Source organism: Cricetulus griseus, chromosome 6 (genome assembly GCF_003668045.3).
Source record: "Cricetulus griseus strain 17A/GY chromosome 6, alternate assembly CriGri-PICRH-1.0, whole genome shotgun sequence".
Taxonomy (NCBI): Eukaryota; Metazoa; Chordata; class Mammalia; order Rodentia; family Cricetidae; genus Cricetulus; species Cricetulus griseus.
This window is the reverse complement of record NC_048599.1, coordinates 99,368,125-99,396,106: the sequence shown is the minus strand read 5'-3', so window position 1 is coordinate 99,396,106 and position 27,982 is coordinate 99,368,125. Positions and strand designations below refer to the sequence as shown.

The 27,982-nt window shown below is 44.3% G+C and overlaps 1 protein-coding gene and 1 long non-coding RNA gene across 5 annotated transcripts; one reads left to right on the top strand and one right to left on the bottom strand.

Moving 5' to 3' along the window:
- Window positions 1–44: 44 nt before the first annotated feature.
- Window positions 45–26,649, bottom strand: Nfe2l2 (nuclear factor, erythroid 2 like 2). Of its 4 annotated transcripts, none has more exons than XM_027420135.2 (5): window positions 26,409–26,649; window positions 3,759–4,025; window positions 3,004–3,093; window positions 2,104–2,292; window positions 45–1,720 (listed from the first exon to the last, which is right to left on the bottom strand). In XM_027420135.2, the coding sequence occupies exons 1-5, from the start codon at window positions 26,451–26,453 to the stop codon at window positions 497–499; spliced, it is 1,815 nt and encodes a 604-aa protein (XP_027275936.1). In that variant the 5' UTR covers window positions 26,454–26,649; the 3' UTR covers window positions 45–496. The 4 variants fall into 4 exon arrangements, with proteins under 4 accessions (XP_027275936.1, XP_027275938.1, XP_035303069.1 ...); XM_027420137.2 differs by lacking the exon at window positions 26,409–26,649 and adding an exon at window positions 25,378–25,528; XM_035447178.1 differs by lacking the exon at window positions 26,409–26,649 and adding an exon at window positions 11,032–11,056.
- Window positions 4,024–6,175, top strand: LOC113835261. The gene is made up of 2 exons (XR_003486301.2): window positions 4,024–4,907; window positions 5,006–6,175. It is a non-coding gene; the product is annotated as an uncharacterized LOC113835261 (long non-coding RNA).
- Window positions 26,650–27,982: the final 1,333 nt, after the last annotated feature.

The following is a 27,982-nucleotide window of genomic DNA, read 5'->3' as shown; positions in this document are numbered from 1 at the left end:
ATTCTCCTATGGGAAATACTGTTGTGAATAAACTCGATCCAGAGTAATTTAAGTCACGATATTCCTTTATTAGTGTCAGCTCCTTTAATTTTTGTCAGAGCTAAACAATTTAATATAAAAATGTCATTTTTGTTCATACAGTATATAAAAAAGTATAGTGGTTTGGTTAGTTTTGCAATAATTTGCTTTTAGCCAGATGTCATAAAAATCTATGAATGTAACAAATAAGAACAGTATAAATAAGTTTTGTAGTATTTACACTTACACAGAAACTAGCCCAAATGATGCCCTAAGAAATTAACTTCAGAGTTAAAATGAAACTGATTCAACATTGAGACATGAATGCTCTGTAGTTTCATATTATTTCTACGCTAACTTTGGCTATAGTTCTGCATAGTTCCTATAAAGTGTGTTTCTGCATTTCACATCACAGTAGGAAGTCTTAGCAGTACAAAACAAACACTAGCTCAAAACAAAAGGCTCCATCTTTCCGAACCTAGTTTTTCTTGGTGTCTGGCTTCTTGCTTTTGGGAACCAGGAATACATTGCCGTCTCTGGTCTGCTGCAGGGAGTACTCACTAGGAGAGTAAGGGTTTCCATCCTCATCACGTAACATGCTGAAGACTTCAAGGTACAAGGTGCTGAGCTGCCTCTTCAGTAGATGGAGGTTTCTGTCGTTTTCTCCCTTTTCTCTGAGTAGTTTTTCTCTTTCATCTTTTAAGTGGCCTAAGTCTTGCTCCAGTTCTACTATGTTCTCCAGTTTCCTTTTCCTACAGTTCTGAGCAGCGACTTTATTCTTGCCTCTCCTGCGTATATCTCTGATTAATGCAAGCTGAGCTTCATTGAATTGCTCCTTGGACATCATTTCATTGAAGTCATCAACAGGGAGGTTAATGATTTTTTCAACAGGGAATGGGATATGGAGAGCTTTTGCCCTAAGCTCATCTCTTGTGAGATGAGCCTCCAAGCGGCTTGAATGTTTGTCTTTTGTGAATGGGACTTTTTGATGACCAGGACTCACAGGCATTTCTTTTTTTGTTGTATTTTCACACTGGGCATCATGTGCAGGAGGACTGTGCCCTAGAGCTGGTGACAGAGGTTGCACTGTATCCCCAGAAGAATGTGTTGGCTGTGCCTTAGGACCATTCTGTTTGACACTTCCAGGGGCACTATCTAGCTCTTCCATTTCAGAGTCACTGAACCCAGGCGGTGGGTCTCCGTAAATGGAAGACTCCGCAGAGTGCTCTGGGGATGCTCGGCTGGGACTAGTGTTCAGTGAGATGCCAGAGTCAGAGTCATTGAATTCTGCTGTGCTTTCGGGGTGCTTCTGGTTGAAAGCTTTACAAAGTGACAGATCACAGCCATCAATAGGCCCGCCCAGAAGTTCAGAGAGTGACTGACTGACGGCAGCAGAGGAAGCCATGCTGCTACTGCCACTGGGCTCTGCTATGAAAGCAGAATAGAACTCATCACCAAAATCTGTGTTTAATGTGGAATTTGAATCTAAGGAGGTGAGCTGGCTGGCGTCTTCCGTGGAGAGGATGCTGCCGAAAGAATCTTCAAAACCATGAAGAAAATGTGGACTGCAACTGTCGACTTCTTTATCCAGTGAGGGGACGGATGAGTAAAAATGGTAATTGCTGTCAATTTCTGTCAGATTGGCTTCTGGGCTGGGAACAGTGGCAGTCTCAACCAGCGGCTTGTTTTCAGTATTAAGACACTAGAAAAGAAGTTCATATTGTATGAATTGTATTGTATGAATACGATATTGTATGAATAGAGGCTAGGTATTTTAAAATCAATTCTCTACCCCCCATTTCCAAGGTGTTCTTTTCAATAATTCCAATAACTCTAATTTCCTATAGATCGATATGATTGTCAGAGCTCTAAATTAGCTTTCACACTTAGAATGAATCTATCCTGAAATATTCAGCCTGCTTAACTAAAAACTGTATGTGTTAAATGAGCCTGGGATGCTCTCATGAGTAATTCAAACACACCCCCAATTTCTTCCTGTAAGTAGGTGACATGTAAATAATAAATAACCAGGATGACTAATTTAAGGGCCACATAGGAAACAGCACACTCACAGAGCTCGCTTACCTGTAATTCGGGAATGGAAAGAAGCTCCTGCCAAACTTGCTCCATGTCCTGCTGTATGCTGTTTAGATCAGTCATGGCTGTCTCCAGACAGCTGTCCAGTGACTGAGCCTGATCCGGACTGCTGAAGACTGGGCTTTCAACGTTGCTGGAAATATCCAGGGTGAGTGATTGAAATGTAGGTGAAGAAACCTAAGATTGACAAGGCACTTACATTAGTGACGGCCAAGGCATGCAGAGGACACTTAATTGGGTCTGCAGCTCTTTGATTACTTATCACTGTTTCTATACAACAACATTTCATCCTTCCAAAATGACTCCACATTTACAATTTACTAAGCTGTTGCCCATGTATTTAAGGGCAGATTTCAAAATGGATAAAAATAATTATGAGGACTTAATTTCTATCTGTAACATCTAGCAGAGTGCTTCAAACAATAGATAAAGCTTTTTTTTGGGGGGGGGCAGGGTTTCTCTGGGTAGCTTTGGAGCCTATCCTGGAACTATGTAGACCAGGCTGGTCTCGAACTCACAGAGGTCAACTGCCAAGTGCTGGAATTAAAGGTGTGCACCACCAATGCCTGGCAAGAATGTTAACTAAAGTACTGGTTAATAGTTGCTCTTTACTGGTCAGTATTTTATATACCTATATCCATTTCCTATGGAAAATTAACTCTTGATTCATTTTTTTTGTAGCTACACAGTAAAATTGACTTGAGGTTTAGTATTATATACAGACCTTATTTTTAAGCATCGTATAGATACCTGTATAATTCCCTTAACAAATAATTTCTTTGGTCAAATATGTCCTTCTAAAATTTTTTTTATTCTTATACTTGGGGACACATTAAAGGAACTAATACCAAATAAGGGAGTTTTGCTGTTAAGCAAACATTTTTATACCTCATGGTCATCTACAAATGGGAATGTCTCTGCCAAAAGCTGCATGCAGTCTTCAAAGTACAAGGCATCTGGTTTGGGAATGTGGGTCACCTGGATCAAGAGGGAATGGCACAAAAGAATTTATTAAAAGTTCTGCTGAGCCCAAGAGGTGTGACTGGCATCAAGAGTTGTTCCTTAAATAATGATACAAACTAATGTTACTTCAGAAATCAGTCTGTTGCACAAGTTCAAACCAGATCACTTAGATTCAAATCTTAGTCCCATCCCCTCCCCGCTTAATAAACAGTGCTGGGGGATTGAACAGAGGGCCTTGTGCTAGGCAATAACCTCCCCTAATTTTCTGAGTGGTCTGGGTAAATGATTTAACCCTTCTGAGCTTTAGTTGTCTGTCAACTTACATGGGAATCATAGTACTTAACATAGTAAGTTAAATCAGTTATTCATATAACTAGGGCGATGCCTGCCACAACACTGTGAGCAATGCACACCAGTTTACTACCAACAGCACTACTGTTGCAGTTTCTCCCAACAGGTATTTCTGTAATTCTCCAAGTGCTCCCTGTGATCCATGTCTTGATCATCACAAGGACCCTTAAGAGGAGCTCAGGTACTGAACTCATCAGGAAGCCAAGCTTGGGAACTTGATCTAGTCACAAAAGACATGGTAGACAACAGACAAAGAACTCAAATCCAGGTGGTCCACTTAGAGGAAAACTCATTTTTTTTTTCTTTTTTTTTCTGAGAACTAAGTATACCTGGGAATAGCTGGCAGATCCACTGGCATCTGTCTGGATGTGCTGGGCTGGCTGAATTGGGAGGAATTCTCCTGTCTCTTCATCCAGTTGTAACTGAGCGAAAAAGGCCTTCTCCTGTTCCTTCTGGAGTTGCTCTTGTCTCTCCTTTTCAAGTTTTTTCTGTTTTTCCAGCTCATAGTCTTTCTGTCGCTGACTGAAATCAAACACTTCTCGGCTTACCCCAAGATCTATGTCTTGCCTCCAAAGGATGTCAATCAAATCCATGTCCTGTGTTTAAGAAAGAAAAGGAAGGAGAAACCATGTTCAAGATGGTCCACATGGGTTAATTCACTGTATGCCATCCTTGATGGGGGAGAATACAAACTCACGCTAAATGAGAGTATAGATCTAGAAATCTAGAAGAGCGCTGCTAATTCCATTCACTCATCTATTTACTAAAAGCAACAGTACCTATAGCTACCATTCTAATCACAATTTGAATCATTAAAGAGGACTACCTACTACCTATAAAAGTATCAAGGGAGTATATGCTAAACATGCCACACCACTGACCTAGACCCTCACGTAAAAATTTTCCTAAAACACTCTCTAGAACAATGGTTGTTCTGGAGAGACTGAAGACATCAAATTTAAGACATAGGGAAATCTTACAAAGAGAGGCCAAGATTTCATTTTAATTAGCATTATTATTCAGAGGTAATGTCTCACTCTGTAGCCCAAGCAGTTCTCCACTCACAAAGTTCTGGGATTAAGGTACGTGTCACTATGCTTGACACTGGAGCTATCTCTCCAGCCCTAAGCCAGTTTTTTTTTTCTGATACATAACTATAGTTTTTGGAATATCAACTTTGGTGGAAAGTTGAAGTTCGTTTCCATTTAACATACCACTTATGATTTGCTCATCAGTTAAGAGAAGCTGCTGTTCTTCCAGAGGACTCATATTCAATTCCCAGCGTCTACATGGTGGCTCACAACTGTCTGTAACTCTAGTTCAGGGGATCTGATGCCCCTCTTCTGGCCTCTGTGGGCACTTGGATGTATGTGAGAACAAGTCTGGACTGACACTGCTTGGCACCAAAAGAGATCAGCCATGTGCAGAGTGATGGTCATAGGCCTGAATGCAGATATTCTGACCAGAACACAGCAACAGTGAGTTTCTTCTTATGCCTAACATGTTTTGCTGTTTTAGATTCCCATACAAGTTTCAGAAGGAAAATGTCTGAAATTTTGATTTTTTTCCCCTTAAGACAGGATTTCATATTGAGCCTAAGATGGCCTTGAACATACAGCAATCCTACTGTCCCAGCTTCCCAAAGTGTGTGCCACAATGACGTGGTTTTAGATATTGGATACTGTATGAAGCATTCAAAGTATAACACTGGAAAAAAACACTATGCAAAAGTTTGTTAACCCAAAGCACTGCTTGGGAGGCCCACAGCCTGAATGCTGCTGTTTTCTGTAATGACCAAATAAGCACCAAGCATTTCCTGAAAGGAACCCTGTGACTGGCGCATGACTTACACCACAAAGACCCATCCCTGACCCACTGTTCTGTGGCGCCCGCCCGCCCTTCACAAGCAAGAACATGACAGCAGACAGCAGGGAAGGGAAGTGCCTAAGGAGAACCAAAACTGCCCCAAACTGCCCAATGCCAAAGTTCTGGACAGCAGCTAGTGGCTTCACCCCCACTTTGTCAGTCGGCCAAGAGGGAAAGCCACAAAAACAGTCTTGAGGAGGAAATCAAAGTGGGGAAGTCAGCGCAGCATTCCAACAGGTATTTTCTTAGACTGGAAAAAGATGCCCAAGGGTAACGCAAGTACAGGGTTGAGCCTTGCAACATGTGGGACAAATAAGTTTTGTTTGTTCCAAATTCTGCTACAGACTTAGCTTACACAAAAGACAGTAAGGAAATGTTGGACAATTCATGTTACACCGCCATCTGGCCTAACAAAGTTATATTCAAAATGTGTAATAATCGTTTGCCATCTGGGTAATCCATCACAGGTTTCATGGAATCTTCAGCTGGACACCAAATACATGCCATTTTGAAATAAACATCTCTGTACATGGACGGAGACCCTGAACACTGGAGCCATACTACATGTTGAGCCAATTTTAGTTCTTTGAACAAACACTTATTATGCTTAGATGATTTTAAAAGAGAAAAGATATTAAGCAAAGATGATATTCTCATTCTAAATAAAAGCTATCTTAAAATAAGATTTTTGTTACATTTTATGTGCCACAGAGTATGAACAGAAGTCTGAGGACAGCTTCCAGGAGTGGCTTCTCGCTCTCTACCATGTGGGTACCAAGGACTGAACTAAGGTCATCATGCTTGGGGGCAGCTGCCTTTATCCTGGATGCCATCTTTCCAGCCCCACAAGAACAGTATCTTAATAAACTGTCCAAAATAATAAATTGTACCTATCATTTAGCCTAGAATGAAAACTGACGTTTGCTCCCAACTTTAAAGTAAAGGTTGTTGTTCCTTCCTCTCCCCCTTTGAGACAGGATCTCACTATGAAGGCCTAGCTGACCTCAAACTCATCATCCTCTTGACTCAACCTCCGAAATGCTGGGGTTTCAGGTGTATACACACATTCCCAAAGTCATGTGTTCTCCTTAACAAAGCAACTTCATAGCACATACCTTTAATCCCAGCACTCGGGAGGCAGAGGCAGAGGCAGGCAGATCTCTGTGAGTTTGAGACCAGCCTGGTCTATAGAGTGAGTTCCAGGACAGCCTCCAAAACAATACAGAGAAACCCTGTCTCGAAAAACCAAACAAACAAACATAAAAACAAAAACAAAAACAAAACCACAACAAAAAATGAAAACCTTAAAGTTTCTACATTCTTTCTTTTATCCAAATATTACTTACTAGAACTCCTCTCATAGACCTCATTATGACATCCTGGTGAACATATTATTCACCCATAAGGTAAATTTGGTTTAGCCCCCTCCATAGACAATACCCAGATGCTTTTGAATAAGATCAGACAGAAAGCACGACTCACGTTCTACAGTCTGAAAGGTATCCAGGTCAGAAATTATAATAAATATGTACCCCTTTACTTCTCTAAGGCTCCTGTCCCACACTGCGTTACATGGTGGACAAAACAATGCCAACTGTTTTTCAACAAAAATTCCAACAGTGGCAGAAGAGACCAAGCGTTCATAGCAATTGGGCCCACATGCAAGCATTTTTGGTAATAGTAAATTAATTTTCTAATTCTTAATTATGTTACTACTGTGAAATTGGTGATTAAAATATATAGGATAGTTAACAGAACAGAATAGTATGGGGTCAAAGAGGGCCTTACAGCTATGTAAACCAGGCACAAATATTGCTAAGTTTGTGTCTGAAACCACAGCAACCTTAGACAAAAAACTGGTCGAGCAACTCGTATATACTTGGCCGACCCTTAACCCGTTTTCCTAGTATAGAAACCTTCCCTCAATAGTCAACAGCTAGAGATTTTAACCACATAAATATCCCCAAATTCACACCAAGAACCATGAGTCAGCAAGGGTAAAGACTAGCTCAGGGATGTGCCATTCCTAGGCTGTGGAGGTTAGAAAGTGGTCTGCTTCCTCCGTCTGGCAGGTTACCATGTGCAGGCACTTCCACGGGTTGCTTCCTGTTCTCAAACAAGGTTCTCAGCAATGACTCACTCATAAGAAACATGATCCAGCCAGCTTACTGGAACTCTCACCCATTACCCTGGCCATAACCTACAATGCATGATGCAAGACAATGTAAAACTGGAAAGTGAAGGCAGTCAGACCCGGGGCTTTCTCCAGAGGCCTATTTAATGTCAAATGAAATCACAGAGGACATTTAGTTCCTTTCCAAACAGTGGGTAAGACCACCTGCTGCGGAACACACACAGCTCGGACTTTTCCATGAGAAGTTCCACACTTGGCTCTCAAGAATTACAGTCTGGTTGTGCTGGAGCAGACAGAGCAGGGCTAGGGGTTCCAAAAGGGTGGCTGCTCTGCCTCTCCGTCAGAAGAACAGCTCGATGTGACAAGCAATCTTTAGGGTAAGGGAAAGCACTCAGGGAAGACTCTTCAGTTACTGTAAGAATGGCATGCACACCTCACTACCTAAAGAACCTTCCACTAAAGGTAAAGAACGGAGCACTGCTTCATCTTTCTAGCCCACTTCACCTCAAGTGGAAACAAGCTCAGCAGCCGAGCTTGTTGTCTCCACCCTGGACCTTTCTGACAGTCAGAGACTCTTCGCAGAAACTCTGAGGCTTCTAAACCAGTCGTGTTTTCATTTATCTTCTTTTAGGGTCCCTAAACTAAATAATGTAGTTTAACCTTCAAGGTCACTTCCAGATCTAGCCACTTAACAAGTAGCTCAAAATAGCAACAATCAGGCTTGAGGGATGGGTAAGAACTAAATGTTGCAGTCAGACACAAACCCTGGGATCTTGAGACAGGGGCTGTGGTGGTGAAGGATTTAAGATATGAATATAATGTACTGAATTATATTTAGACAACACTCAAAAAGCCTTTTTGATGAACTGCAGGCACCTTTAGGGTACTTTCCAAAGGGTCTGCTAACTTTTCAACTATGAACTGTTCGGAGTATGATTTTTTTTTTTTTTTTGAGAAAGGGCTTTTCTTTTCTCCTGTAGCCCTGGCTGTCCTGGAACTCACTCTGTAGACCAGGCTGGCCTCAAACTCACAGAGCTCCTCCTGCCTCTGCCTCCTGAGTGCTGGGATTAAAGGTAGGTGCCATTACCACCCAGCAAGTATGAATTTTTGACTCTATAAAATACAAGGAACACCTTACCAATTTGCATATTGTCTCTGAATGAGGGCAAGCACCCTCTGTGTCAGACAGCAAGAGCAAGCAGGATTTCTTGAAGTAATAGGAACTAATTGCTAAACTCTGTCAAAAAGTGGCAGTCACGGAGGGTGGGGGGGGCGCATGGGACGGTGGTGGTGCACACCTTTTGTCCCAGCACTTGGGAGACAGAGGCAGGATAATCTCTGTGAGTTGGAGGCCAGCCTGGTGGTCTATAACGTGAGTTCCAGGACAGCCAGGACTACACAGTGAAATCCTGTCTTGAAAAAGAAAAAAAAAAACAAAAAACAAAAAAACCAGGTAGTCATAAAGGTGATGGTCAAGACCAGCAAGCTTAGTGTCCAGTCTGATCTAAGTGGGGCATTAGTCTATGCACCCATTGGACACATACACACACAGGTCACATCTAAGGTGCCAGGGGCACAGAATAAACAAGCAGTCTCCAACTCAAGTTCTGTGACATGATGAGCAGCACAAGGGGACCTCAGGCGGCACAGGAATGCCACTAAAGCTGCAGTGGTGATACAACAGAGGCAGTAACTTTCATCAATAGAGCAGTCATGACCGTGAACACCCTGAACATAACTATGGGTTAAGTCTGGGTTCCCAAGGCCCAACTCAAGGGAATATTTGAAAGCAACACACCTGTAATCACAGTACTCAGGAGGCTGGGCAAGGTCATGAGTTCAAGGTTAGCCTGAGCCAGAAACAAAAACCAAGAAAGCTATTCAAGGCAATAACAACATACAAAAGTCACCACAGCTCCAATCTGTGTCCTTGGTCTCCCTGACAGTGGCAACTTCTTCTCTCGTTCTCAACTGTGTGCATCCCCCAACCTCCCAAAATGAGGCTCCAATTCTCTAGCTCAAGGAAAAAAATCTCATCCCCAGAGACTTCCTCCTTTCCTCTGGACTTTTTTGGTACATGTGACTCAGATCACATGGGAACCATGTTTATGCCACACAGTCACGGAATGCTACCACTCAAAGGGCTGTTTGTCAGAACCACCTAGACAGTTCCTCTCCTCTCATTTTGCAAAGAGGGTGAAGTAATTTGCCCATGGGCAGAGGGCAAAAACTTTAAAACTACCTCGTCTACTTCTCTAATTTTATTATTCCTATCAAGCTGGCAGAGAAAAAAGACGAACCTTTACTTCACCATACCTTTTCAATGAACTTATGATTTTGTGTTTTTGTTTTTTTCAAGACAGGGTTTCTCTAGCTGTTCTAGAACTCACTCACTAGACCAGACTGGCCTTGAACTCAGGGACCGACTTTTCTTTGCCTCCAGAGTGCTGGAATTAAAGGAATAAGTCACCACTCCCGACTTAAATTTTGTGCTTTAAGAAAAAAAAATTTTTTTCATGTGTTTTTGTGTGTGGATGCATATGCCAAAAATATACGTTGAGTGGAGGCCCCTGAATCTGGAGTTCATGTTTTTTTTTGGGGGGGGGGGCAGGCTAGCAGGTAGCGAGCTCTGGTAATCCTCCCTCAAGACACTGGGGTTATAGGCAAGCATAAGACTGTGCCCAGTTTGTTTTGAGTGCTAGATTCCAAACTTGGGTCCTTGTAGTTGTGCAGCAATCACTTTTAACCACCAAGCCATCTCTGCAGCCCCTAGGCTCACTCTTTGCAGGAGTGTTTCCCCTAGGAGGGAGGAACCCTGACATCATCACCTTCATTTCTTAATGAGCACACTGGAGCTTTTCTGGTGGAGCTTTCTCTCAAATCACATGTTTGGCAACCAATAGAGCTATGACTCCAGTCATGAACTTCTGATTCTGAGGATGAAGGAAGGGGGAAGGGTAAGTTGATAGTCATACAACCTTGGTAAGTTGATAGTCATACAAAAATGTATGCAGGCAAAAAATGTAGGAGGAGGGGCTGGACAGATGGCTCAGTGGTTAGGTTAAGAGCACAGGCTGCTCTTCCAGAGGACCCAGGGTCAATTCCTAGCACCCACATGGCAGCACACAAAATAAATTTAAATAAATTATTTTGTATTTATTTATTTATTTATTTATTGGTTTTTCCAAGACAGAGTTTCTCTATGTAGCTTTGGAGCCTATCCTGGAACTCGCTCTGGAGACCAAGCTGGCCTGGAACTCACAGAGATCCGCCTGCCTCTGCCTCCCGAGTGCTGGGATTAAAGGCATGCGCCACCAACGCCGGGCTTAAATAAATTATTTTAGAAAAAGAAAACTCAAAAACTATTATGAATTCCTCTGAAAACAGACATTGATAATACTGTTGCCAAGTGTGTTAGCACACACATCAAGGATGCAGAGGCAGGCAGAAGTATTGTTGTACACTGGAGGCCTGCCTGGGCTATATAGCATAGATTGGCTATAGTCTAAACTAAACAGGACAAGGCCAAAACCAAAAAACAATTAAAAAACAAAACAAACAAACAAAAAAAAACCAGCAAAAGCCTGCTGTGTAGGACTTACCTTTGAATTTAAATGAACAGCCTGTGAAATCCTGCTACAGAGGCCCGGCTGACATCTGATTAGACAGGGCCTTCAAGGATCCTGCACATCAGTGTTTTTGAACACCACATGGTTTTCCAAGGCTGCATGCACCATTGCTCAACCCAGAAGGAGCCCCACCCCCACCCCAGACCTCAGACCCCTGCCACATCCTGTCTACCCAACCTTGACCAAACTGCCTGAAACTAATATGGACCTAAAAAGGCCCAAATTGGGCAATGCAGGCCCTGTACTCACTAAAAGCAACACAAAGCTGCCTGCTAGTTCCACAACTTCAAGACTGGGATCAGGCAACAGTCCTTGTCTGCCCTGGGCACTGGCCTTGACATTCATGTGCTTGAAGGCCACAAAACATCCACTTGCATCTTATTTCATGTAGTTCTTGGGCCTCTCTGTGTAAAGGTGAGAGGAAAAAAACAAGGAAGAGGAAGCGCCTAAGACAGAACACACATGGGATGTGCCTGCAGCTGGAGCCGCCCACCTCCACACCACAACATTCTTTCTTTCTCTTTCTGCTCTCATGCCTCAAAAAGTAAAACTCTAATTTGCCCTTAGGTTTGTTCAATGCAGCTGTAGATGGTCTCTTCAAGACAGTTTTGCAAGCAACACCATAAAACCAGGCCTAAACTCTAAGTGATGACAACTCTAAGCATACAGAGTCAAATTCTTTACGCATAAAGTCTAAAGCTATAGGTCTGGTTAAAAAAATCTTCGGCTTTGAGTCACGGATGGTGGTGACCCTGGTTCAAAGCCTTTAACCCCAGCACTTAAGAGGGAAAGGCAGGCAGATTTCTGAGTTCCAGGCTAGCCTGGTCTGCAAAACGAGTTTCAGGACAGCCAGGGCAACTCAGAGAAATGTCTCCCCCCCAAAAACAACAACAACAACAAAAAACACCAAAACAAACAAACAGAAACAAACAAACAAAAAACATCTCTGGCTTTTTAAAATAGGAAAACTAGTATAGAGTTTTCCAAAGTGGATGACCAAAGTGTGGGAATATGAACATTTACTGATGCCTCTCATGCAAGTGTTATTACACTGCCTAAGAATGACACAGACATACGGTGAACACCTATTGGACACCCCAGTCTTTTGCTTGGGGCGGGGCAGGGGCGTGTAGCATCCCTTACCATGGCAATGCTGTGGTAAAGAATGTGCTAAGGGCCCATTTTCAGTATGTAACAGGAAGAGGCTGAAGTTCCAGTCTGCTGTGTTGACAAGTTACCGTAAAGAGGTTCAGGTTCCGGCCCTACCTGGGACTGGGCACCAGTGATTTATAGAAACCTTCTGCCTTTGTTTCTGCATCTATAAAGGTGGGGTTGGACTGAAGATTCCTAAAATGCATTCCTCTAAGTGTTTTTGCTTTTGTGATACACAAAATACAACTGAAAGTTAAATTTTAATGTAAAAGTATACATTAATTTTAAGTACTTACAGGATGCACTAAAGCCAGTCTAAGAGAAATATAATGTGAGTAATACATAATGGTATTGTTGGCAGCTTAGACACAATAACAAAAACAACACAATCAATTTAATTCAAACCATGTATTTAATCCAATTTGCTCAAATATTATTTTAACATATAACAAAAATTACTGATATTAGAAGTGACAAGCACATAACAATAAATCTTACCCAACAAGACAGCATGAAATGTAGACTTACAAAAACAACAAAGGCATGCCTACAAGACTCAAGCCCACTCCTGAGCTATGGAGCGATGCCTAAGGCATATACAGAAAAGTAGTTTTCACTCTTCGGACATGTCATGTTCATTAAAATGAAAACTCCAGCTTCTCAGTTTCATGAACCACATCCCAAGCCTGCAAAGTGGCTAGTGGCTTCATGGTGGGCAGCACAGCCCTGAAGCAGCCTCTACTATGGGCCTTTGTTCTAAGCAGATGCTTTGAGTGGCTACCAACTTGTGTGGACATTCCCTTCCAAACACTCCAGGTATCTGTTAGCAATTATCTCAAAGAGCCAGTGTGAATCTGAATCACAAAGAGGGCTCTTAATTACTAGCTTGATGGTATCCTATGCTCTGTTCCAAATAAAGACATAAATTAACCCTGAGCTTGGAAATTATATTTCAACTACTTTCTGAAGGGTACATTTGAAAATGCATTATGGCACTCACCATTGCTGCTGATTGCTATGGGAGCAATTTGGGTCTCTTAAAGGATTATTAGGGGATGGAGAGATCAATGGTTAAGAGCACTTGCTGCTCTTTCAGATAAGCCAGGTTCTGTTCCAGAACTCACATGGGGGCTCACATCTGTCTGTAACTTCATTCCCAGGGAATCTGATGTGATGCTCTTTTCTGACTCTGAAGACATCAGGTATGCATGTGGTACATAGACATACATACAAGCAAAATACCCATAAATATAAAAATAAATTTTAAAAAGGAGTACTAAAGTATGTAAGTTTCACTTTCTCAAAATTAATGTAGACATCCTTTCCTTAATGTTAATCTTTTAATTAAGCTTACTATATAGTTATGTGAGACACTGGTCACACTGAGCTTTGAAAATGGAAGGTTACGGCAGGTGTTGTTGGCCCACGCTTTTAGTCCCAGCACTCGGGAGGCAGAGGCAGGTGGACCTGCGTGAGTTCGAGGCCAGCCTGGTCTACAGAGCTAGTTCCAGGACAGGCTCCAAAGTTACAGAGAAACTCTGTCTCGAAAAACCAGAAAAGGGAAAAAAAAAAAAAAAAAAAAAAAGGAAGGTTACAATTGTGGATAGTCAAAGTCCAGATAAAGTAGGCATTACATTGCAACAGTAACAGCCACCACTCATCACATACTTTCTACATGCTCAAAACATGTGTTCCAAAACTTGTACCGCCTCATCTGGGTGCACAGCAATCCACCAAGTGGGCAGTATGTCATCGTCATTCTGGAGTAAGGAAATGGAAGCACAAAGAGCTTTAGTACTTTTGCCAGCAAACATCGAACACAGTGACAGATCCAAAGCCGACAAGTGCAGAAAGTGAGTTATCATCTATCACCCACTCTAGGACACAGCTTCGACTCCCCAGCCCCCTTCTGTGGGGAGGCTGCTTGGAGAATGACAGCACACTGTAGCTTGGAAGAATTGAGCAGCTTTGCTATTAACCATGTAGGTGACAGAGCCCACCAACTTCACCCTCACAGTGGGCTCTAACACGACAGAAAGCTAAGATAACGCCAGTCTTCACAGAATGATCTTTTATACAGAAAAAAAGTATGTAAATGCATCTTTAAAATGTAAAGGAGAAGGCCAGGGTGTGGCAGCAACACTGTTAATAAATCATGTCCTGCAGCAAATGTCAGTGACTGTGAAAGCAGCTACATTTTAGGTTATATTCTGGGTCTAGCAACTGCACGGAAAATAGAAGGTGAGGCCATAACTTGTTTATGGCAACACAGTGGCAAATGTAAATGCCTTTCAGCTGTGCCATCCCTCTTTCAGGATCCCAGGAGGTTTTCTTTTTCTCCACTGCGCTGCTGACTTTAAAGGCCAAAGTTATTTTGGAAGTGATATTACAAAACAATAACTTTAAAGCCTTCAAAGAAGGGGTGGGGTGAGGAGACGACAAGGAGATGAGTTTGCTCTGTTTGCATTTGGATTTAGCCTTCCTTCCAATTCACTGCTGATCTCCAAACTTCTCTATCCAGTTGTTTGGACAGGACCCTAGGTTCCAGGGCCAGAATCCCCGAATTTCAGAGACAGGCCTAGAAGACATCCTAAGTGATGATTTATTAACCCATTTAATGATAAGGGATGCAGCAACAGGTTGGAGGGTCCCCAGGGGAGCCTGGGCAGTGTGTGGCCTTTGTTGGGTTGAAGTACACAAAGGCCTGCCCACAGGTTGGCTTTCAGTCTCAGGAGACTTAGTTTCCAGCCAGGCTCCACATAATAAGGTCAGAGAGTGCATAAGGAAGATGCAGGAAAAGAGGACATTTATGGCGAAGAATTCAACAGAGCAAGGAGGTCTGAGCTCTGCTGCAGCTGCAAAGGGAGGCGGGATTTGGTTTTCAAGTGGCCAATGGAAACCTCACAGCACTACACATCCAAACGCTCCTGAGAAAGACAAATATGACAACGGTAGCTACCACTTGTTGATTATCTGTGTGCCAGAGCCCATACTGAGATATTTTACTGATACAACATCACAAATACGATGATCCACAATGAAACCCACCATAAGTCTCTCTGCAAGGCCTCTCTCTAGGTCTCAGTTCTTTACTGAAAGAAAGCTCCTTCCGTCCAGGGTGTAAAAGGATAGTACCCAACAAAAGTAGTCTGTTAAAGCACATAGCACCATGCCCAGGGCTGGGGAGAGCCCAGGACACTGTAACTGCCATGATGCCACATCTGCTTGTTTGGGGGCCTGTCTGCCAAGCCTGCAGAAGAAGTCAGGGAGTCTGTGTGTTTCTCATTTTCCTGGGTGAATACTAATAATTCATGTGACTGGAAGCCAAGGGAAGGATTGCTACAGATGACCTGACAATACACTGATCTCAGAAGGGCCAAAAGAGGCACTCCATGCCATGTCAGAGAAGACTAGAATGTACTCTGGAAGTAGAGGAGCAGGTCAGGGGTTCCCCAACCTCCAATCACTGGACCGCACACACTGAAAGATGAGTTTTTACCAGAGCATGCAAGCATAGGCCCCGTGTGGCCAGGTACAGCCAAGTTCATGTTGTGACCTAGGAAGAAAATCTACTCACTTTAAAAAGTTGTTTTTTTGTTTTTGGCCAGGCAGTGGAATGGTACATGCTTTTAATCCCAGCACTCAGGAGACAAAGTCAGGTGGATCTCTTGAGTTCCAGGCCAGCCCGGTCTACAAAGCGAGTTCCTGAACAGCCAGGGCTGTTGTTACACAGAGAAATCTTGTGTTAGGGGTGGGGATGGGGAGTATTTTGGGAGGAATGGGAGCAAGGATAGGAGTTAAGAAAAGGTCTCACACATGCTGTGTAGTGCAGCCTAGCCCTGAATTCTCAGTCTTCCTGCTTCCACCTCCCATATACTGGAAATGCAGGCAGTATCTCTGGCTCTAAATGTTTTTAAACTAAAAAGTGCAATATAGCTACAATTACGGATCCTCAGTACAAGGGCTGGCAAATGGACCAAGCCACTGGAAGAACATTCATATCTACTGGTCAGCATGGACCTCTCACCATCTCCCAGCCTCCAACCTGCCCATCTTCTGACTCACCACAAAAGCACCCTTGACCACAGCCAACCCAGGTCCTCTGTCCTTTGTAAAACCTTCCAAGGCTGCCAGGGCTCTATGATCCGGGTACAGTGTAGCTACATAGGAGAACTGGAGGCTCACCACCCACCCCACCCCACCAGGTTAACTTTCTCAGCATGTTAGATGCTGGAGTCCAGCTCATGCTTGCCCCAGCTTTACTAAGAGGCCTCTAAGCTGAAAACATGAAATTATATGCTAGAAAAATCTAAAAAGCCTGTGAAAATGCTACCACTTTATAGACACCCTAAGCACCCCAGGGCAGAAGTGGTATTTTCTCTGATGTTGTCAAGGCCTCATAGTTTTTACTGAGTACCTAGCTCCTATGTGGTAGACTCCCTCCTCCTGTTTACTGAGCAACTAATAAACAAATGCCAAGCACCATAAGAATGTATACCCCAGCAGAAGAGACACCATTAATGAAATCACACTAATCACCATATAAAACACAGCCTGTAATTCAGCAGTACAAAGAGCCAAAGGGTTAGAGTAACTAGAGAGAGCAATTTCAGAAACCCTCGTCCTTGAAGAACAGTTGCTGTTCTTGAGAGATTATAGCAAATCTTCATGTCGTGCAAGTCCAGATGTAGGCCTCATGCATATTTGTACAATGAGTAAGACACATTATTTAGTCTTAGAATCCACTATTTTCATTGTAATCCATGAGGTCTGAGGTTATAGTTCAAATTACCAAAGTAACAAAGCACACTTTTCAGATCATTTGTGACCAAATGTAAGTCACAGAAAAATCATTTAACTCTATTCCTATAGCAATACTTGAACATTACTGAGTACAAGAAGTATTGTATCTTAAGAATATTAGCATACACCCTTTCACCACACACCTTTCACGATAAAAAAACAATCATCTTTTGGTAAGTGTTGGGTATTGCTGCTAGAGACTGAGCCTCAGGCCTTGTGCATTCCAGGTAAGTACTCTACTATTCCCAAACTAGATTTCCAGCCTTAATACTGGCTTTTAAAAGAGAACAAATGTGGCAGTATCTTGAAATATCCACTAAAAGAATTCTGTGCTCTGGATGCTGGGCACATGGTGCAGACCTGGAATCTCAGAGGCTGATGGCTTGGTGAGCAGAAGACCATATTGAACTTTACAGAGCATTCAAGCCTAATTTTGCCCACCATGGCAAAGCTGTTCAAAAAGCAAAAGTCAAACAGTTGCAATCCAGGGATGCAGCGAAAATAAATGAATCCATCAATCTATAATCCTGACTAGGTGTATTTTATTAGAGGACACTAGCTATTTCCTTCATAATGGCGAAAAGGGTGAGTCTGCACCCAGAGACTAGCTTTTTTTCTTAAGCACTAAGCTATTCCCTTGGCATCACTATTACGATGGCATCGCTGTGAACTTGGTATCTCTACCTAGTCAGCTATTCACAGCTTTTCTCACTCTGACCTCAGTATTCAGACATCAGGTGAAAAGAACACGAGGAAAAACAAACATGGAATGTGTTTCTAACTCTTTCTCTTTATATACTAAACAAGAATAATATTAAATAATCTCTTCAGGGTCTCCTCCTTGCAGCTGTAGACCTCTGTACCAGTGGTCCAACATATCAGGCAATACTACCCTGGGTGGGAAAGGATCTGGGCCAGTCGCTCTTGAATCAGGAAAATGTACTTGGTCTCTAGAGCTACCTACAGTCTCTCTCTTTCTTTGCCTCCATTCCATGAGAATAAAAGGCACAAGCAGTTAACTCTGAGGACATGGTGGGTTTCCCCACAAACAAGACATAATATGTCCATCAATGTTCTGCAGCCAGGAGTCTTCTAAGTATAGGAGGCAGAGGGTGGGGCCTGCTGGCAGCTGCTGTGCCATAGGTCCATGGAGAAGCTGGGTACAGGAGCACACACTGCCCCTTTGGCAGAACTCTTTGGTACTCTGTAAAGAGGCCTTCACTCTCTGGCAGCTAACAAAAGAAAATACTTTCACCTTTAGAGAAGGACAATGAAAAAGGAGTGAAGCAGTAAACCAGGAGCCAGAAAGCAGGGATTAGGGACATACAAATTCCCTGTTGTCACATGCATACAGTGTGATCCTGGAAAGGAGCTTAACCACTATAATGGGATATCTACACAGACTTATAATTATTGTCATTTGACATATGTCTTTGGACATGTGCATGCATGCATGGTGCACGTGTGGAAGACAGCTTTGTTCAGGTTCTCTCCCCTCCACCTTTATATGGATTCTGGAGAATGAACTCATGATGTCAGGCTCACACAGCAAGTGCTTTACTTTGCCACTAAGCCATCTTGCCAGCTTCTGTGTAGACTTTTGTTAAGAACAAGTACCAGAACATGTCTAGGGTCTGGTACTAGCAGGATTTCAACAAATAGTTTAATCTCCTCCATCCCGGAAACTGTTGGTGCTGCAGTGTAGTTGTTCATCCATATCCAGGGATATCTCAATGCAGATTTAAGCAGCCCTCAACTGAAAGGATTCTTTACACTGTCTGTACTATGCATGATGTATTAGCCCCTAACAATTTAACTCTTTATGGACACTTACATTTCACTAGGTAGTGTCAGGGAGTTAAGGATGACTTACAGAATAAGAAAGGATGTGTATAGAGTATGCATATTTTACAAGGAGGATCTGAAGAGTTTAGTACCCACAGGTTCTAGAACTACACGCCCTGAGATACCGAGGGACATCAGAGATTAGATATCTTCACAGGGAGGGGGTGAGTTGGTAACAAATCCACAAGTGTTTCCCTTCTCCATTTTTGTCTTTTGCAGTGCACACACGAACATTTTACAGCCATGGCCTTATCATGTGAACTTTGAATACCAAAGCACATAAGACACAGACCCCTTGAACTTTGGACTTCCTGCAGGTGGGGACAGAAGAAAGCCAGGGTTTTACCTAGAGTAGCCATTATGACCCACATCTGGAGATAAAGGACTGTACTAGTCAAGGTCAATGAGAAGAGTGTTAAGGTGCCCAGTTGCCTCCCTGTACCTTCCAGGGAGCGCCCCCGGATTAGTCAGAACCAACTGCTTCAAGCCAGGTAGAAATTTTCTAGTGACATGTGAGACTGTTCCTAGAGAAGGCCTGCTCTCAGCCTGGGAACCACAAGGTACATATGAGCCGATGCAGGTGCCCCCAGCCAGCAGCACACAGTAAAGCAGATCTTTAAAAGGGTATCCTTTCATGTATATTTCACTGGCAATTGGGAATTGCCAGCAGCAAAAACAAAACCCTCAAAACTTGGCACTTTTTCCTACTGCAGATAAAATGGCATGTTTATTTTGGGCGATTTCCATTACCAGGACTTTAATGGTTTAACAACAAAATGTCATGATTCTCCAACACTCTCTATTCATGGAAACAAGATTTTGTGGCTTGCCAGGCAAGGTGAGCTCACACCTGTAAAGCCAGCACTGGGGAAGCTGAAGGAGGAGGAAGAGTGTACTGAATTTAAGTCCAGTTTAAGGCCAGTGTGGGCTAGTGTGAGATCCTGTCTCCAGAAAAACACAAAACAAAAAACAAACGAATACCTGGCCCCAGTACAGCAAAACAGACCAACAGAGTCCAAATTCCTGGTCACCACTAAGAACCACAGCAGCAGCAGCAGCAGCAGCAGCAGCAGCAGCAGCAGCAGCAGCAGCATAATGCCAGTGGCAGCCACAGCTCTGCAAGGCTCTACTCGGCTCTGCTCACAGCAACCAACCACAACCACTTCCCCTCCAACCTGATTAATGCCTTAGGCTGGGCTGAGGTTAGGTTCTGAACCATGTGCAATACTACAAATTCTCACTAAACAGCAGAAAGACCATCAGATTTGACAAAGGAAAATTCCAAATGCCCCCTTTCAGTGGGCCAGTCACTTAGACACACAATCAATACAGCCCCAATATTCATGTTCTTCCTCTCAACAAATATGGGAGGTACTAACCCACCCCAAATGTCAAGTCTTCTAAGAACAAATATAAAAATAAGATACCATTTTTCAAAACCTTAAAGCAGTAGGAGTCAAACTTTTACCAGCTCCCTGTCAGGTGACTAAATATATCCCAGCAAGCAGCTATTGGAATGGCTGGGGTGGAGCTCAAGCAGCTCTGCCTAGCAGCACTGAGCAGAAGAAACAGTGAGAGCAGAGGTGTGCAAAGAGCGCACAGGCCACCCACAGAGGGCACATCCAGTGGGCCCCCATCCCACCCCTCATGCACCCACAAGCAGAGTCAGCCTCTAGCTCCAAATGTGTGAATCAGAAAATGGCTCGGCAATGTAAGTACTGATCACCGTGGCCAGGATTATACATACAGCTGTCTGTAACAGTAAGGCACAATCCAAAAGGGAGCTGTTACAAGTTGGTTTGGAGATTCCAGAGTTTTCTTTGGAGACAGAAAACAAAGCCCAGGAATGAAAAGTGTCTAGGAATCCACATTCAACACCCACCCAGCATGAGCACTCCATTGTCCTCCTGTGTCTGGAGTCAGGGTTCTTCGTTGCAGGCCAGACTGTGCTCCAACTGCCAGCAATCCTCCCTAGAAGGCTGGCTCTCACTGTCTTGAAATTGTGCATCTGTGTGGGGGTATATGCTAATGCATGCAGGTGCCAGGGAGGTCAGAGCCTCAGACCCTCTGGAGCTAGTTATAGGCAGTTGTAAGCCTCCTGACTTGGGTGCTGGGAACTGAATTCAGATCCTCTTCAAGAGCAGCAAGCACTCACTCTTAATTCTTGAACAATCTTTCTAGGCCCCCTCACAGCCTTTTTAAATATGCCATTCCTCGATGATCTCACTGCAGGTTATTCGAACTCCTGACCATTTCTTTTGGGAAAAGCCTGTTGATAGCAAGGTCATCATCAAAATCTTCATGGGGTATTGAAGAACTCAAGCCATATTTACTGCATTTTAAACATTCTCCAACTTAACTTGAAACACAGGCTGTGATCAAACATAAGAGCATTCTAACTAGCTTTTCTAAATCACTGCACACAGGATACCTCCAATTTGCATCAGGCACTGAGTTAGGTCTCTAAAGTACCAGTTCTCAATCCTCACTGCAACTGGAATCCAGTGAGATGCCTTAAAGCACAGCACTAATGCCTAAAACCACCCCTAGAGTTGGACTGAATACAGAATGTGACCTGGGCATCAATATCCAAAATGCTGGAAATGAGTGTGAAGTGTTAAAAGTTGAAATAACTCAACGTTCCACAATCTGAAATGTGATATGCCCACACAATGGAATAGCATTTAGCAATAAAAAGGAATGATGACACAGGATGTATGTTATAACAAGGTCAGTCTTCAAAGCACCATGCCAAGCTAGTCACAGAGTGTTTCATTTCTATGAAAATGTCTAGCATGAACAAATCCAGAAGGAAAAAAAAATAACTGAGTGGTTATCAGGGGCTTGGGGAACTAGAGGAAAATAAGTAGGAGGTGGCTACTAGTGGGCCTGCGGCTTCTTTTAGGAGTGATAAAATTAACTACAGTGATGATTACAGAACTATAAACACACTGGACTACTGAATGGGCTTTAAATGGGTGAATGGTGTGGTGGGCAGATATTTCATTTAAACAGATTCTTCAGGAGGCAGCTGTTGCTCACATAACCATGTGAGAGTGAGCCAGTCATCAAAGAGACCTGGATAAGATGAGCTAGGTGCTGAGAGTTCTAGTTAGGCCCCGGATTTGTCTTCACACTACAACAGTCTGGGGAAAATATGCTTACACTCTAGTACAGAAGGACTTTCACAGTCGGGGAGATTAGCTCCATGGTGGAGTTTGGGTCTAGCATGTGCAAGGACCTGGGTCTGATCCTCAATACTCCAACCATCCAGCCTCAGAAAAAAAATTTGAACACAAGGCTTTGGGACGTCAGTGTTACTCTTCATATGCTTCCCGCCAATGGATTTATCGAAATTCTTTTCTTTTTTTTTATGATTTAAGTTTGTTTTATGTGCATTGGTGTGAAGGAACTGAAGTAACAGACAGTTGTGAGTTGCCATGTGGGTGCTGGGAATTGAACTGGGGTCCTCTGTAGAGCAGCCAGTGCTCTTAACTGCTGAGCCATCTCTCCAGCCCCTCAAAATTCTTAATATTATTATAGCAAAGGTGGAGGCATATACAGAGAACTTTCTTTTGCTTTCCTGTCTATAAAACATACCATTGCCTACTGTCCAAGTCTTGGTTTGGTACCTTGAAGCCCTTTTTGCTAAATGTTGTTGGCACTTACAAAAATGAAATTTCAATACCTCCTGGAGATCATATCATCACAACAGAAACATGGTCCCTTTTAACAGCCAAGGATGGAGTAAGGCAGGGTAACCACTGACTACCTCTAGCAAGTAGCCTCCACCCGAGTTCAGCACATGCTGAAGTGGGTGACCCAGGCAAGTACCTGGTCTCACATCCACGAAATTCAGGTAAATCATCCACAAAACCCTGGAGATCCTGAAGCATATTTAATCAGACAAATCAGACAATAATCCCTAATAAGATTTAATAGTAAAGACCAGGAAATAGAGTAGTTAATCTCCAAAATGTACTAGTCCCAAAGCTACAGGTTCACCAAATAGGCTTGAGCTCTTGATGCTGGTTTCAATGGACAGGTGCCAAGACAGAGGATTAGTGTCCAGTTTGAGCTAACAGGTTTCTGCTAGCTGTTTTCAACTCACTGTTCCCCAATCCCAAATCCAGTTTCCATCAAACTAGTTCAACCCTGTTGGCCACACTGTACAACATACCCTACTTACTAAATGGAATTTTGATCACCACCCCAAAATAAATACAGGAGAGTGTAAACAAAGGCAAACAAAGGCTAAGATCCAGGCAGCTACAAGATTTAATTAAGAAAAAGGGAAAATGGTCACTGGAAAATGTGAAGCAGACTCTGGGACATTGCTTTAAAAATGATAATTACAGGAAAAAAACATCCTGCCTCTCCAAATGAAAGCTGCCTAGGCCTCCTGCTTCTGTGTCTTCCTGGACAGGACCACAGGCACCATCCAGTTACCGGTTTCCCCACGCTGCTGTCTTGAAAGGATCCACTCCCTCTCAATGGTTATTAACTTCCTTGGTAAGAGAGGAAGGTGCAGATAATACCTTTTTATCATCCCAGCCTCTCCTCCCTGGTTTGGTTTTCTGTTGTTGTTTTTTAAACAACCCACTTGAAGCTTTGTGGACCTGCTTCAAGTTCCCTTTGGTCCAGTTTGGAAGTAGAGATTCAGAGCCCAAGAAGTCAGGCTAAGTTTGAATTCTATCTTCAACATGGAACAGTTGGAGGAGTCATCTTGGCCTCTCTCCTAACCTGAAAACTGAAGATAAAAAGTGTTCCCCATGGGGGTACTGAGAAATTATACATAAGAGGCAATTACCATATTGCTTGGCTTGCAAAGGAGTATCCACTTACTTACCTACTATCTAGGTAAGTTAGTATCTAAGTTCCAAATTCTTCCTACATCCTCAAGCTAACCCTGGTTCAAGGAAAAAGTAAGAAGATAGATTTATGAAAACCTTTTAAATATGCTCAATCACGATGAAGGAAACATCTAGAAATAAAGGTAACTGCTCAAGTGCTCCTTTCTCCTGCAGCTTTGCTTAGCATAACTCATCCTAAATAAAAATGAACATTAAGAAGAACCACGTATCTGGCTTTCAACTCTCACCGGTAATCCTAAAAGAGGATTGTTCCCCCAGCATTGTTTTTAAGGACCCAAGTTAATATAAATGAAATTTCAAAATGGCCCTAATTATTTTTTTTAGTCATTTATTTTTTTTTATTCTTATGCATTGTGTTTTTGCCTGCATGGATGTTTGTATGAGGGTGTTGGATACCCTGGAACTGGAGTTACAGATAGTTGGGAGCTGTTGTGTGGGTGCTGGGAATTGAACCTGGGTCCTCTGGATGAACAGACAGTGCTCTTAACCACTGAGCCATCTCCCCAGCCACTGCCTTAGTTATTTTTAAGATAGAAAGACTGATGTGGTCGTGTATTTATCAATCCACATTTGGTTTCTGTAACGTCTCAGAGATGTTCCATATATCTAAAAAGTCAAGTTGGTCTTGCTTAACATTCATTCCAGAGGAAAGGCTTGTCCACTTTCTCTGTGTCTAACGTTTAAAAATAAGCTTATCTGTCTCGTTCAATATCAACTTCATCTTCAATATCAACTTCATCAACTTTTATCTTTCCAAGACACCACTGAAAAGAGTAATGGATGGCTTTCCCCCTGAGATGAAGAGTCATTGAGCAGTTAAAACCATTATCCTACAACAACACAACCATTTGCTCAAATCTGTAACTCAGTTCAAATCCTTCTGGACTACCAAACAATGATTTTAAGATGAATTATAATTTTTAATTCTGTTTTTCAAAGTTGCTGTCTGGAAATAACAAGAAATGTTGTTGGCAAAGAAAACTTTCACATGGAGGAGAAAGCAGTACATCTGCCATTTTTGTACATGAAATGTTATGCTACATGCTACACAGAAAAAAGAAGAAAACTTTAAAATCAAAGTTCGTTTGTATCATGTATCCTGTGGCCAGACAAGCATTCCTTTTGATTACTAATGAAGAACAGAAGATCAGAAAGTACAGTTTACTTATTCATCCTAATGAAAACCAGCTACAACCCCAATCATTTCTGGGGGAAAGTTCAAGAGAGGGAGTAGAATTAATGCACTGTCAGTAACTAAAAGCTTACATCAGGCCCTTCAGGGTCAGCGATTTAACATTTAAATTAACTTTCTGTTTACCAAGTTACACATTCCCTTTTCCTAAAAATCCAAGTACAACACAATGGCAACATAAGCATTTACTTCTTTAAAAGTGCCAGAAGTATGACCAAAAACTGATTTTCACTTACATAACAATCTTCAAAACTTATCAACAAGGGGTTATGAAACGAAAGCGTCCCATCCTCTCTGTTCATAAAAGTTCACAATGTGCTAAGAAATCGAGGAGGCAAAAAATCTCAAACACTAAGGAAAAATGTACTAAAGACACAAGGGAGGGATAATAGCTAAACGCAAAAACTTCATCGTCAATATAAAAAGCAACAAATTCTAATCTACAACTCTTACCCTTGACGGCAAGGAACAGAATATCCTGCTTTACACATTCTGGGACTGCAATTCTGCAATGCTAAATCCAAAGACAAAGCCGCCCAGGGGAAAATAACAATTGCGCAACAGATCAACAGCTCCAACTTGTCCCTTGGCCCCAGAGCAGCGAGGTTTGCACGCTATAAAGCAGGAAAGGGCCAACCGAGGGCCTCCGTGACTGCCAACCGGCCGCTGTCACCCACCCGGAGGCCACAGCCACGCACACATACACAGTGTGGGGGCCCCGCGAGTCACGACGCTCAGAACACACAGCCCCGCGTGCGGCTGCCTAGGGCCTCTGAGCCCGCCCAGGTCCTCAAGTCCTCGCCTGATGTGAGGCCAATGCCGGATTCCCGGGCTGAGGAAGCGCGAGGAGCCCTGCCCGTCGGGGCACCTGAGCACGAGGGTCACCCGGTGACTTTCTCTTCCGCCCCCAGAGGGCTGGGCTTTTCTAGATCAAGCCGGACTGGCATGATCCTACAGACGACGAGCTCTCGGGCTGAGAAAACCACAGACGGCCAAGGGGGCTTGGCAGCCGCGCTGGAGGTCGCGGCCAGGGGAGGGAAGCAGTCTCCGGGGCGGTCGCCGAGGAGACCTCAGCTCCCCCGAGCACGGCCCCGTGACTAGGCACATTTTTACCGGCACCGAATCTGGGAAACTACGCAAGCCCGGAAAGGGCCGGGCTGCGCCGGCGAAGACAGCCAGCGTCCGCCCCCTCCCGCCGCCTCTGAGCATCCGACCCAGCGAGGTGGTGTTGATGCCCTCTGGCCCCACCAAGCCCGAGCTTCCTCCACACCCCAACCCCAGTGCCCCCGGGGACCTCAGGCTCGGTCCCTACTCTCATCGCTGCCCCAACACCCCCGTTGCCTTCCCGGCCCGGCGGGGGGCAGCTCCCAGGTCGGGCTGTCGCAGTCTGGGTTCAGACTGTCCCTCCCTCCCGGGACCACTGTCCCCTCGAGCTCCCGTCTGCTTCCTGGCACAGCCGATAAGCCCAAGGGCCGGGGCAGCACCTGCTGGGACTGTAGTCCTGGCGGCGGCAACTCCAAGTCCATCATGCTGAGGACGAACGCTGCACTGAGGATCCCCGACGGCGACGCTACGTTGGCTGCCGAGGTGCGGCGGCGGCAGTGACTCGACGGAGCTGCCGGGATCCAGCAGACAGCCGGCTCGCTTGAGTGTCCGGCCAGTCTCAGTCCGCTCCGCCCCCCGCCCCCTGGGGGCGGAACAAGGACCTGGGGAAGCGACAGGAACTTAAGGGCGGAGTGAGGGCTGGAGCGAGAGGCAAGGGCTAGAGTCCCCGGCGAGGGCCCGGGGGCGGGGCAAGGGACTGGGGGCGGGGCAAGAGCCTGGAGTCGTGCAAGGGTCCTGGGCAGGGAAAGGGTCCGAAGACATGGCGAAGGGCGGAGCGAGAGTAAAGGTACTTAGAGGGGCCGGAGGGGCGGGGCAAGGGCCAGAGGGCTTGCCCTAGGGCGGGGCAAGGGTAAAGGGACAAGGCTGGGACCAGAGGGGCGGGTCAAGGGCCTGAGGGCTTCCGGCAAGAGTTGCTGTATTCCCCTCGGCCTCCGCTGATGACCATCCTCTAGCGGTGGTCCGGGCGTGGCCGTGGTCCCACGGGGGCGGAGTGCGGGCGAGAGGCCCTGGGCTGCCCGAGTCCTCGCTGGGACAGCTCTCCCTGGCTAGAGATTAGCAGCTGTTTGCTGAAGGTCGCTGGGGCTCTGGCGCTTTGAAGCAGTTTAAACAGTTGGAGCAAACACACCGGGAGCCCATCCCGGGCGCTGCTATCGGAGCTGCGCCTCCCTGATTCGGATCCGCAGAACCTTGCCCGCTTTATCTCGCCCCACCGGCTGACTGTGGCGCCAGCCGGGGGTGGGGGCTCTGGGCAGGGACTGTGCAGACAGCCAACTGCTCTCTGTCCCCCTGTCCTGCTCATGCTGGTGCGGGACAGCTCTGCCCCAGGGAGATGCGTCCACATTGCAAACTTAAGTGAACGCCCTCTATTTCTCCCACGTGCCCGCATCTAGCGGCCAGAGCTGAAGGAGTGTGTGGGTCGTTCACCCAGAACACACAGGAAGCAGCCACACAACAAATAGCATCCTTCACAGGTGTGGATCCTCATGATACAGTTCCCCCTCTTTTTTACGATTTTATTTTGGAACTTTGAGATAGGGTCTCATGAAACCTGGGTGGTTTTGAGCTCCTTATCCTCCTGCCTCCACCTCCCAAAGGCTGGTATATAGCAGTGGTTCTCAACCTTCCTAATGCTACTACCATTTAGTACAGTTTCTCTTGTGACCCTAAACCATAAAATTACTTTTGCTGCTACTTTATAACTGTAATTTTGCTGTTATGTATCACAATGTAAATATTTGATATCTGAAATGTGACCTCTGTGAAAGTTGATCCATCCCCAAAGGGGTCACGACCCATGGCTCCAATATAGGCTATGCCACTAGGTTCTGTTGTCCGAGATGGTGATTGTTTTTACAATGTCCATTCCCAAACATACTTCCCTAGCCCCTGAAAAAAAAAATCCAATCTATAAAACAGATCGTAAAGGGCCTAGAAAAAAATCGAGGGGCGTTCA